The sequence below is a fragment of the Ovis canadensis genome, chromosome 1 (assembly GCF_042477335.2).
Source record: "Ovis canadensis isolate MfBH-ARS-UI-01 breed Bighorn chromosome 1, ARS-UI_OviCan_v2, whole genome shotgun sequence".
In the NCBI taxonomy this organism is placed as follows: domain Eukaryota; kingdom Metazoa; phylum Chordata; class Mammalia; order Artiodactyla; family Bovidae; genus Ovis; species Ovis canadensis.
The window spans coordinates 269,386,744-269,398,828 of NC_091245.1; the positions used below are offsets into that span (position 1 = coordinate 269,386,744).

At 46.4% G+C, this 12,085-nt stretch overlaps 1 protein-coding gene across 6 annotated transcripts in view; it reads left to right on the forward strand.

The window, feature by feature from the left end:
• Positions 1-12,085, forward strand: part of DIP2A (disco interacting protein 2 homolog A) — a 109,432-nt gene that overhangs the window by 59,967 nt on the left and 37,380 nt on the right. For all 6 annotated transcript variants that reach the window (XM_069566994.1, XM_069566986.1, XM_069567020.1 and 3 more), the window contains 4 exons: positions 161-254; positions 1,109-1,228; positions 2,147-2,261; positions 3,514-3,653. In XM_069566994.1, the coding sequence (XP_069423095.1) occupies positions 161-254; positions 1,109-1,228; positions 2,147-2,261; positions 3,514-3,653 (469 nt within the window). The remainder of the gene's footprint in view (positions 1-160; positions 255-1,108; positions 1,229-2,146; positions 2,262-3,513; positions 3,654-12,085) is intronic.

The following is a 12,085-nucleotide window of genomic DNA, read 5'->3' on the forward strand; positions in this document are numbered from 1 at the left end:
CCTAACTGTGGGGAGGTTGCTAATGTTTTATGCCCATGGGCAACACCAAGCCCCACTGTGGCTGGTGGAGTCAGCCCTTATGCTGTGAGTAGAGCTCTGACACTCTCTGTGCTTCTCCTGGTGGGGGCCCCCTCCCCTACAACCGCGGGTCTCTTTGCAGAGCATCTTGAACAGGCTACATGTGGTCAGCATCCCATATGCGCTGATGAAGGCGAACCCACTCTCCTGGATTCAGAAAGTGTGCGTGTATAAAGGTAACAGAGGAACGTCGTCTGTCTGTGCGTCCTTCCTTAGAGGGGTCTTTGAGTTAATCTTTGGTGATTAAGAAATAATATGGCAGCACACAGAGCTGCAGGCGGGGGCCAGGGCAGGCACCCCCTGCCCGCAGCCTGACTCTCCAGTGCTGGGAATAGGGGGCTCGTGGAGGATGGCTCTGGTCGGCATGGCCATAGACTCCTGACTTCATGCTGTCATATAAACGCTCCTGATTGTTAGCTCTTGAGATGGCGCGAATTTGAAGTTAGGGGTCTTCAAGCCACCAGTAGCAAAGCTGATCATTCAAACAAAGCACTTCATGATCCGGAGCGGTGGGGCTGCCCGCAGGGCCACGGCCACCCTGCTGTCCATCCGGAGTCAGTCGGTGCTTCCCAAACACGGCCACCCCTGCATAATCCGGGAGTCCCTGGGTTCTGCTCCAGCAGGGCTTGGTGGGCCTGCTGTGTCCTGGGTGCCCCATGCGTGTTGACCACACTAATGATGTTGCCGGTTATGAAGTGCGGACATGGGCTGTGCCCTGTGAGGGGCTGTCTCTGATGACTGTCTGACGGATGAAAACCGAATCCTAGGGTAGCATTCAGCAGTGGCCCCTCCCGCTAGAGGGTCCCCCCTGTCGGGGAGAGACAGCCAGAGAGGGGCAGCTGGGGAGGGGCAGCTGGGGAGCAAGAGGCAGGTGTGGTGGGAGCAGGGAGAGAGTCAGAATGACCCCTGCACTGAACTGGCTTCCAGGCAGGCCAGGTGGGGGAAGTCCAGAAGCTGGGCTGTGGGGAGCACGTGGCCTACTCTGTGGGCCTGCCTGCCTGTGACGCAGGCACATCCTGTTCCCCTGCAGCCCAAGCTGCACTGGTGAAGTCCCGTGACATGCATTGGTCTCTCTTGGCTCAGCGAGGTCAGAGGGACGTCAGCCTCAGCTCCCTGCGCCTGCTGATCGTGGCTGATGGTGCAAACCCCTGTGAGTACTGCCCACCCCCAACCCCGGAACCCCTCTGTAGTGTGGCCCTGACAACCCTGGGCTCCTAGGTACCTGACTGTTGGGAGGGCATCCCACCTTCTAGCGCTCCAAAGCCTCTTACTCCCTCTACCCACCCCTGAGCCCCTCGTCCTACCTCCAAAGCACCACAGGCCGCTGGCTCCTCTGCGTCTCCACCACACTCTTGGCACAGCTGCTGAGCCACCAGGAGACCCTCCCCAGGCCAGCTGTCCCACAGACCTCAGATCCCAGAACTCTGAGTGCCCATCGCTTCCTTGATGCTCCGAGTGATCCGGACTGTCTTGTTTGTCCTCTGCTGGACACAAGGACCCATGGCCAGGTTTCCTCCTTTCCTGAGCCTCCCTGTGGCAGAATGCTGCAGGTTGGGGTGCAGCCCTGGTCCCAGTGGGGGCAAGGCTGTGCTGACTTATGCCCTGAGCAGGCAGCACCACCCCTAGACCGTGGCTGGGCGAGTGGGCAGAGAAGCAGGGTTGAGGGGCTGGGCTGCCCCTGCAGGGAGAGGCATGTTGAAGCCACTGGCAGACTGCAGCTGTGAGGTGCATCCAGGAGCGGGTGCTCACAGAGCCGGGCTGCTTGCTGCAGAAGGTTCAACTCCAGCTCTGTGGGTGGCCGGGGTCGCCTCCCATTTGGCACAGCTGCCAGTAGGTGGGCGAGGCTATCAGACCTCAGACTCAACGCCAGGGGTGAGAGTCAGCTTCTTATTTGCTAGCAGCTTAAAAATGCAACCTGTTTTTTGTGGAAACATTCCCCTTCCACCATGAGACTGATGGGTTGATTGAGGTGAAGGGGTACAGCATCTGGGCCTGGCACCAGGCATCTTCCACACTGGGTTCCTGACGGCCTTCTGCTCAGCTCTCGTGTCCACTCTGTCTCATGCAGGGTCCATATCCTCCTGTGATGCGTTCCTCAACGTCTTCCAGGCCAGAGGGCTGAGGCCAGAGGTTATCTGCCCCTGTGCCAGCTCGCCGGAGGCGCTCACCGTGGCCATCCGCAGGTAGCTGATCACTGGCTGTCTTGTAGACACTTACTTTTTCTTCGTTCAGCTGAATTACCTGTGAGAGCAAATTTGGTTGATTTGTTCCTGAGCAAGAGAAACTGTGAGCAGTGCCTGGTCTGGGGCCCGTCTCCAGGCATGTTCATGTCATAGCGGGGCTGCCCCGACTGCCACATCTGCACGCCCTGTTGGCCACACGTCCCTCCCTGGCTGTCCTGATTTGCGACACAGTTCCATGGTGGCTCCCTGGACCACCATCTCTGGGTTATTGCAGCCCAGGGCTCGCCCTGTTCTGATGGGGTTGGGAGGCCTGAGAGACACAGCCTCCTGCTGTGTGCTCACCCACGTGACTCCCCAGGCCCCAACGGGGTCGCCTTCCTGCCCAGTCATCTCTGCTCACCTAAGGCTGCCGTCCATGCCCCTGAGTGCCATCCTCAGGTAGAGGGCAGTGCCCTCACATTTGTGGGCACTTGGTTAATTTCCCACTCTCAACTCAGTTGTTAAGAGAGTGAGTTTCAGTTGTAGTCTTGTATTATGTCGTTTATTTATCCATGGCTGTAAGAAATCGTAACATGTTGATAAAAATCAACATTAAAAACATCACCTTTATCCTCCCCAGACCGCAGGGGGTTCTTCATGCCTTTGTTCTGTGGTGACCTCTTGTGCTCAGCAGAGTGGTTTTTCTTACTGGAGAAGACGTGACATTTGATTCTCAGCCTCCCAGCTCCTGCTGCTGTGAAACCAATCAGGCCCAAACTTGGCATTGCAGCAGTGGCCGCTTTACTGCCCCTGGCTTCCCACAGGCGGGAGTCGGGACCCCTCTTTGGGGCAGTCTGCTGCAGCTCGGTGGCCTTTGGCTGGAATGGGTGATGCAGCCTGCTGTTCTTCTGCCGTGGCTCCAGGCCACCTCCTCTGGTCTCTGGGTCCTTTGGGCTTGCTTCCAGGAAGCATTGACTGCTCACCTGCTGTCTGGCGCTCTTGGCACTGTCCCGGTGCCACCTGCCTGGTGGAAGCAGTCACCTTTGTGCCTTCCTTGGAAGGCATGCAGCATCACTGCATGGTCTCTGCAGCCCCCTGGTCCCCTGCTGTGGAGCACATGGGGTGGGGTGTCATGCGGACCTGTGGAGATGCAGCCCGCCCCTGGGGTCTCGCAGCCAGCATCCCCACAGCCTGGCACCAGCTGGCACTTTGCTGCACATCATCCTGTTGTCAGGGGGCTGTCCCCTCATCAGTTAATAAATTTTGTTTCCAGGCCTCCTGACCTGGGGGGCCCTCCTCCAAGAAGAGCTGTGCTGTCCATGAGTGGCCTCAGTCACGGGGTGATTAGAGTGGACGCTGAGGAGAAGCTGTCGGTCCTCACAGTTCAGGACGTCGGCCAGGTGATGCCTGGAGGTGAGGGCGCAGTGGGGTCATAGTGGGGAAGGGTCTTGTACTGTGGTTGGATGGGCTCCATAGTACACAAATACCAGGCTTCAGATGGTCCATGTGGGCTGGGATTTTTGTTTGTAACATGTTTTCTGTTTTTTGCCTCCCTTTGTATCAAGGGCAGTGTGTTTACCCCATGACCCCGCCTTGGTCCTCTCAGGGCTGGGGAGTAGTGACAGAGCTCCCCTCTGGAAGCTCGTGTACCAGGCGGTCACGTGCTTGTCCCTTGGCGAGGCCTACAGCCCTCAGGCTCTCAGCTGCAGGCACCAGTGATGGGGTTGTCTTGGTCCTGCCGAGGGCCTGTTAGGTGAGCAGCAGCAGGACCCTAAAGGCTCCAGGAAGGCCATGGGCCTGGATGGCGCACGAGTCACCGGTGGGGCAACAGTGGGGGAGGGTGATGGCACCGTCTTCCCACAGGGCACCCCCCTGCCAAGCATTGTCACAGGAGGGAATTTAGAGCAGAGCCAGCCAGAGGCCAGTGGCTTTGTGAGTAGGGGGTGCCGTGTGTGTGCTTTGAGGCTGCCCCTTGCCATGGCTGCCCTGCGGTGCTCCAACTCCTCTCCTGCCCATGCCCACTCTTCTGGCGACCCTGGAGAGCAGCTTCTATCTCCACTCAGGCCCTGTCGTGGTGCACCCTGGTCCTGAGCCCAGGACCATGTCTGCAGCTCTGCCTCCAGTAGGCTCTTGGAACAGGCTGGGCACCAGAGAGAGGGACATGGTCGCATCTGGCCCCGTGGTGGTGCTGGGGATCAGCACACAGAACAAGGATGGACATTTATTAGATTGGTGCAAACATAGTTGCGGTTTCAGATGTAAATTTTAAATCATTTTAACTAGGCTCAAACACATCTTTATTAATCAAAATAGGAACTATTACAGTCAACACATTTTAAAAATTTAAATTAATTAATTTCTTTAAATTGGAGGCTAATTACTTTACAATATTGGGACTGGTTTTTGCCATACATCGACATGAATCAGCCATGGGTGTACATGTGTTCCTCATCCTGAATGCCCCTCCCACCTCTCTCCCCATCCCATCCCTCAGGGTCATCCCAGTGCATCAATGAGCACCCTGTCTCATGCATCGAACCTGGACTGGCGATCTGTTTCACATATGATAATATACGTGTTCCAGTACTATTCTCACAGATAATCCCACCCTCGCCCTCTCCTACAGAGTCCAGAAGACTGTTCTATGCTCTGTGTCTCTTTTGCTGTCTTGCATATAGGGTCATTGTTACCATCTTTCTAAATTCCATATATATACGTAGTATACTGTATTGGTGTTTTTCTTTCTGACTTACTTCACTCTGTATAATAGGCTCTGGTTTCATCCACCTCAGTAGAACTGATTCAAATGCATTCCTTTTAATGGCGGAATAATATTCCATTGTGTATGTGTACCACAGCTTTTTTATCCATTCATCTGCCGATGGACATCTAGGTTGCTTCCATATCCTGGCTATTGTAAACAGTGCTGCAGTGAACATAGGGGTACACGTGTCTCTTTCAATTCTGGTTTCCTCGGTGTGTTTGCCCAGCAGTGGGATTGCTGGGTTGTATGGCAGTTCTATTTCCAGTTTTTTAAGAAATCTCCACACTGTTCTCCATAGTGGCTGTACTAGTTTGCATTCCCACCAGCAGTGTTAGAGGGTTCCCTTTTCTCCAAACCCTCTCCAGCATTTATTGTTTGTAGACTTTTTGATAGCAGCCATTCTGACTGGTGTGAGGTAGTACCTCACTGTGGTTTTGATTTGCATTTCTCTGATAATGAGTGCTGTTGAGCATCTTTTCATGTGTTTGTTAGCCATCTGTATGTCTTCTTTGGAGAAATGTCTGTTTAGATCTTTGGCCCATTTTTTGCTTGGGTTGTTTATTTTTCTGTAATTGAGCTGCAGGAGCTCCTTGTATATTTTTAGATTAATTCTTTGTCAGTTGGTTAGTCTGCTATTATTTTCTCCCATTCTGAAAGCTGTCTTTTCACCTTGCTTATAGTTTCTTTTGTTGTGTAAAAGCTTTTAGGTTTAATTAGGTCCCATTTGTTTATTTTTGCATTTATTTCCATTATTTCCATTATTCTGGGAGGTGAGTCATGGAGGATCCTGCTGTGATTTATGTCAGAGAGTGTTTTGCCTATGTTTTCCTCTAGGAGTTTTATAGTTTCTGGTCTTATGTTTAGATCCATTTTGAGTTTATTTTTGTGTATGGTGTTAGAAAGTATTCTAGTTTCATTCTTTTACAAGTGGTTGACCAGTTTCCCCAGCACCACTTGTTAAAGAGATTGTCTTTTCTCCATTATATATTCTTGCCTCCTTTGTTGAAGATAAGGTGTCCATAGGTGCATGGATTTATCTCTGGGCTTTCTATTTTGTTTCATTGATCTATATTTCTGTCTTTGTGCCAGTACCATACTGTTTTGATGACTGTAGCTTTGTAGTAAAGCCTGAAGTCAGGCAGGTTGATTCCTCCAGTTCTGTTCTTCTTTCTCAAGGTTGCTTTGGCTATTCAAGGTTTTTTGTATTTCCATACTAATTGTGAAATTATTTGTTTTAATTCTCTGAAAAGTACCATTGGTAGCTTGATAGGGATTGCATTGAAACTATAGATTGCTTTGGGTAGTATACTCATTTTTCCTATATTGATTCTTTCAATCCATGAACATGGTATATTTCTCCATCTATTTGTGTCCTCTTTGATTTCTTTCATCCAGTGTTTTATAGTTTTCTATATATAGGTCTTTTGTTTTTTTAGGTAGATTTATTCCTAAGTATTTTATTCTTTTCATTGCAATGGTGAATGAAATTGTTTCCTTAATTTCTCTTTCTGTTTTCTCATTGTTAGTGTATAGGAATGTGGATTTCTGTGTGTTAATTTTATATCCTGCAACTTTACTATATTCATTGATTAGCTCTAATAATTTTCTGGTGGAGTCTTTCGGGTTTTCTATGTAGAGCATCATATCATTTGCAAACAGTGAGAGCTTTACTTCTTTTCCAATCTGGACTCCTTTTATTTCTTTTTCTTTTCTGATTGCTGTGGCTAAAACTTCCAAAACTATGTTGAATAGTATTGGTGAGAGTGGGCACCCTTGTCTTGTTCCTGACTTTAGGGGAAATGCTTTCAATTTTTCACCACTGAGGATAATGTTTGCTGTGGGTTTATCATATATGGCTTTTATTATCTTGAGGTATGTTCCCTTCTATGCCTGCTTTCTGGAGGGTTTTTATCATAAATGGATGTTGAATTTTGTCACAGGCTTTCTCTGTATGTATTGAGATAATCATATGGTTTTTATCTACCAATTTGTGAATGTGGTGTATCACATTGATTGATTTGCAGATATTAAAGAATCCTTGCATCCTTGGGATAAAGCCCACTTGGTCATGGTGTATGATCTTTTTAATATGTTGTTGGATTCTGTTTGCTAGAATTTTCTTAAGGATTTTTGCATGTATGTTCATCAGTGATATTGGCCTGTAGTTTTCTTTTTTGTGTGGCATCTTTGTCAGGCTTAGGTATTAGGATGATGGTGGCCTCATAGAATGAGTTTGGAAGTTTACCTTCCTCTTCAACTTTCTGGAAGAGTTTGAGTAGGATAGGTGTTAGCTCTTCTTTAAATTTTTGGTAAAATTCAGCTGTGAAGCCATCTGGTCCTGGCTTTTGTTTGCTGGAAGATTTCTGATTATAGTTTCAATTTCCATGCTTGCAATGGATCTGTTAAGATTTTCTGTTTCTTCCTGGTTCAGTTTTGGAAAGTTATACTTTTCTAAGAATTTGTCCATTTCTTCCAAGTTGTCCATTTCATTGGCATATAGTTGCTGATAGTAGTCTCTTATGATCCTTTGTACTTTTGTTGTCTGTTGTCATTTCTCCATTTTCATTTCTAATTTTGTTGATTTGATTCTTCTCCCTTTTTTTCTTGAAAAGTCTAACTAATGGTTTGTCTGTTTTATTTATCTTCCCAAAGAAGCAGTTTTTAGCTTTGTTGATTTTGGCTATGATCTCTTTTGTTTCTTTTGCATTTATTTCTGCCCTAATTTTTATGATTTCTTTCCTTCTACTAACCCTGGGGTTCTTCATTTCTTCCTTTTCTAGTTGCTTTATGTTAGAGTTAAGTTATTTATTTGACTTTTCTCTTGTTTCTTGAGGTAAACTTGTATTGCTGTGAACCTTCCCCTTAGCACTGCTTTTACTGAGTCCCATAGTTTTTGGGTTGTTGTGTTTTCATTTTCATTCATTTCTATGTATATTTTGATTTCTTCTGTGATTGTTGGTTATTCAGAAGCGTGTTGTTTAGCCTCCATTTGTTGGTATTTTTGATAGTTTTTTTCCTGTAGTTGACATCTAATTTTACCGCATTGTAATCAGAAAAGACACTTGGAATGATTTCAGTTTTTTTGAATTTACCAGGGCTAGATTTATGACCCAGGGTGTGGTCCATCCTGGAGAAGGTTCCGTGTGCACTTGAGAAAAAGGTGAAATTCATTGTTTTGGGGTGAAATGTCCTGTAGATATCAGTTAGATCTAACTGGTCCGTTGTATCATTTAAAGTTTGTGTTTCCTTGTTAATTTTCTGTTTAGTTGATCTATCCATAGGTGTGAGTGAGGTATTAGTCTCCCAATATTATTGTGTTACTGTTAATTTCCCCTTTCATACTTGTTAGCATTTGCCTTGCATATTGCAGTGCTCCTGTGTTGGGTACATGTAAATTTATAATTGTTATATCTTCCTCCAGTACTTTGGCCATCTCATGCGAAGAGTTGACTCATTGGAAAAGACTCTGATGCTGGGAGGGATTGAGGGCAGGAGGAGAAGGGGACGACAGAGGATGAGATGGCTGGATAGCATCACCAACTTGATGGATGTGAGTTTGAGTGAACTCCGGGAGTTGGTGATGGACAGGGAGGCCTGGCGTGCAGCAGTTCATGGGGTCGGAAAGAGTTGGACACGACTGAGTGACTGAACTGAACTGAACTTCATGGATTGATCCTTTGATCATTATGTAGTGTCCTTCTTTGTTTCTTTTCACAGCCTTTCTTTGAAAGTCTATTTTATCTGATATGAGTATTCTACTCCTGCTTTCTTTTGGTCTCTATTTGCGTGAAATATCTTTTTCCAGCCCTTCACTTTCAGTCTGTATGTGTCCCTTGTTTTGAGGTGGGTCTCTTGTAGACAGCATGTATAGGGGTCTTATTTTGTATCCATTCAGCCAGTCTTTGTCTTTTGGTTGGGGTAATTACCTTAAATGTAAATCATTTAAGGTAATTACCGATAAGTATGATCCCGTTGCCATTTACTTTGTTGTTTTGGCTTCGAGTTTATAAACCTTTTCTGTGTTTCCTGTCTAGAGAAGATCCTTTAGCATTTGTTGAAGAGCTGGTTTGGTGGTGCTGAATTCTCTCAGCTTCTGCTTGTCTGTAAAGCTTTTAATTTCTCCTTCATATCTGAATGAGATCCTTGCTGGGTACAGTAATCTGGTTTGTAGGTTTTTCTCTTTCATCACTTTAAGTATGTCCTGCCATTCCCTTCTGGCCTGAAGAGTTTCTATTGAAAGATCAACTGTTATCCTTATGGGAATCCCCTTGTGTGTTATTTGTTGTTTTTCCCTTGCTGCTTTTAATATTTGTTCTTTGTGTTTGATCTTTGTAAATTTCATTAGTATGTGTCTTGGGGTGTTTCACCTTGGGTTTATCCTGTTTGAGGCTCTCTAGGTTTCTTGGACCTGGGTGGCTATTTCCTTCCCCATTAAAATGGAAGTTTTCAGCTAGTATCTCCTCAAGTATTTTCTCATGGCCTTTCTTTTTGTCTTCCTCTTCTGGGACTTCTATTATTCAAATGTTGGGGTGTTTGACATTGTCCCAGGGGTCTCTGAGGTTATCCTCATTTCTTTTAATTCTTTTTTCCTCTCTGCTTCATTTAATTCCACCATTCTATCTTCCACCTCACTTATCCAGTCTTCTGCCTGCGTTATTCTACTGTTGGTTTCCTCCAGAGTGCTTTTGATCTCAGTTATTGCATTATTCATCATTGATTGACTTTTTAAATTTCTTCTGGGTTCTTGTTAAACAATTCTTGCATCTTCTCAGTCCTTGTCTCCAAGCTATTTATCTGTAACTCCATTTTGTTTTCAAGATTTTGTATCATTTTTACTATTATGAATTATTTTTCAGGTAGACTCCCTATCTCCTCCTCTTTTCTTTGGTTTGGTGGGTATTTATCATGTTCCTTTACCTGCTGAATATTTCTCTGCCTTTTCATCTTGTTTAGATTGCTGTGTTTGGGGTGGCCTTTCTGTATTCTGGCAGTTTGTGGTTCCTCTTTACTGTAGGAGGTTCCTCCCTGTGAGTGGGCTTGGACAAGTGGTTTGTCAAGGTTTCCTGGTTAGGGAAGCTTGCATTGTTGTTCTGGTGGGTGGAGCTGGATCTCTTCTCTCTGGAGCCCAATGAAGTGTCCAGCAGTGAGTTTTGAGGTGTCTCTGGGTTTGGTATGACTTTGGGCAGCCTGTATATAAAAGCTCAGGGCTATGTTCCTGCATTGCTGGAGAATTTGTATGGTATGTCTTGCTCTGGAACTTGTTGGCTCTTAGGTGGAGATTGGTTTCAGTGTAGGTATGGAGGCTTTTGGATGAGCTCTTATCGATGAATGTTCCCTGGAGTCAGGAGTTTTCTGGTGTTCTCAGGTTTTGGATTTAAGCCTCCTGACTCTGGTGTTCAGTCTTATTGTTACAGTAGCCTCGAGACTGCTCCATCCATACAGTACCAATGATAAAACATCTAGGTTAGTGGAGAAAAGATTCTCCACAGTGAGGGACACCTAGAGAGGTTCACAGAGTTACAAGGAGAAGAGAAGGAGGAGGAGGGAGATAGAGGTGACCAGGAGGAGAAGAGGGGGAATCAAAAGGGGAGAGAGCCATCTAGCCAGTAATCACTTCCCTATGTGCTCTCCACAGCCTGGAACGGAGATGTTCACAGAATTACACAGAGAAGAGAAGAGGGGGGAAGGAGACAGAGGTGACCAGGAGAAGAAGAGGGGGGTCAAAAGGAGAGAGACAGATCTAGGCAGTAATTTGTTCCTTAGGTGTTCTCCACAGCCCAGAATACCCAAAGAGATTCACAGAGTCCAGTAGAGAAGAAAAGGGGGAGGGAGAAGATAAAGGTGACCTAGGGGAAAAAAAGGAGAGTCAAAGGGGGAGAGGGCAATCAAGCCAGTAATCACACTCCTAAATAAAAATGGGTACTAAAGATTGGATTCTTAAAGGTACAAAATTGATAACAAATACCAAAAAGCAAAGATTAAAAATCTAGAGTAAAGATTAGACTCTCAAAAATACAATATTAAAAAAAACAAAATCAGAAAAATTTAAAAAATATGTATGAAATTTGCTTTAAAAATAGGGTCTTTTTTTTGCAAGGTAATAGTAGGTACTCTTGCCTGTAAAATCCCATGGACGAGAGAGCCTGGTAGGCTGCAGTCCATGAGGTCACTAAGAGTTGGGCACGACTGAGCGACTTCACTTTCACTTTTCACTTTCATGCATTGGAGAAGGACATGGCAACCCACTCCAGTGTTCTTGCCTGGAGAATCCCAGGGACGGGGGAGCCTGGTGGGCTGCTGTCTATGGGGTTGCACAGAGTTGGACACGACTGAGGTGACTTAGCAGCAGCAGTAGGTTATAAAAATGAAAACTCAGTTCAGTTCAGTTCAGTCGTTCAGTCATGTCCAACTCTTTGTGACCCCGTGAATCGCAGCACGCCAGGCCTCCCTGTCCATCACCATCTCCCGGAGTTCACTCAGACTCACGTCCATCAAGTCGGTGATGCCATCCAGCCATCTCATCCTCTGTCGTCCCCTTCTCCTCCTGCCCCCAATCCCTCCCAGCATCAGAGTCTTTTCCAATGAGTCAAGTCTTCACGTGAGGTGGCCAAAGTACTGGAGCTTCAGCTTTAGCATCATTCCTTCCAAAGAAATCCCGGGGTTGATCTCCTTCAGAATGGACTGGTTGGATGTCCTTGCAGTCCAAGGGACTCTCAAGAGTCTTCTCCAACACCACAGTTCAAAAGCCTCAATTCTTCAGCGCTCAGCCTTTTTCACAGTCCAACTCTCACATCCATATGTGACCACTGGAAAAACCATAGCCTTGACTAGATGGACCTTTTTTGGCAAAGTAATGTCTCTGCTTTTCAATGTCCTGTCTAGGTTGCTCATAACTTTTCTTCCAAGGAGTAAGTGTCTTTTGGGGGTAATAAAGGACTTAAAATTTTTTTTAATTAAAAAAATGATAATAGTAACAATAAATCTAGGAATTTCTCTGGAGCTGTTGAGGGCAGTGTGGGGTCAGTTCAATTTCAGATAATTTCTTGTTCCAGCTTATACTTCTCAAGGGCTATAGGCCCCT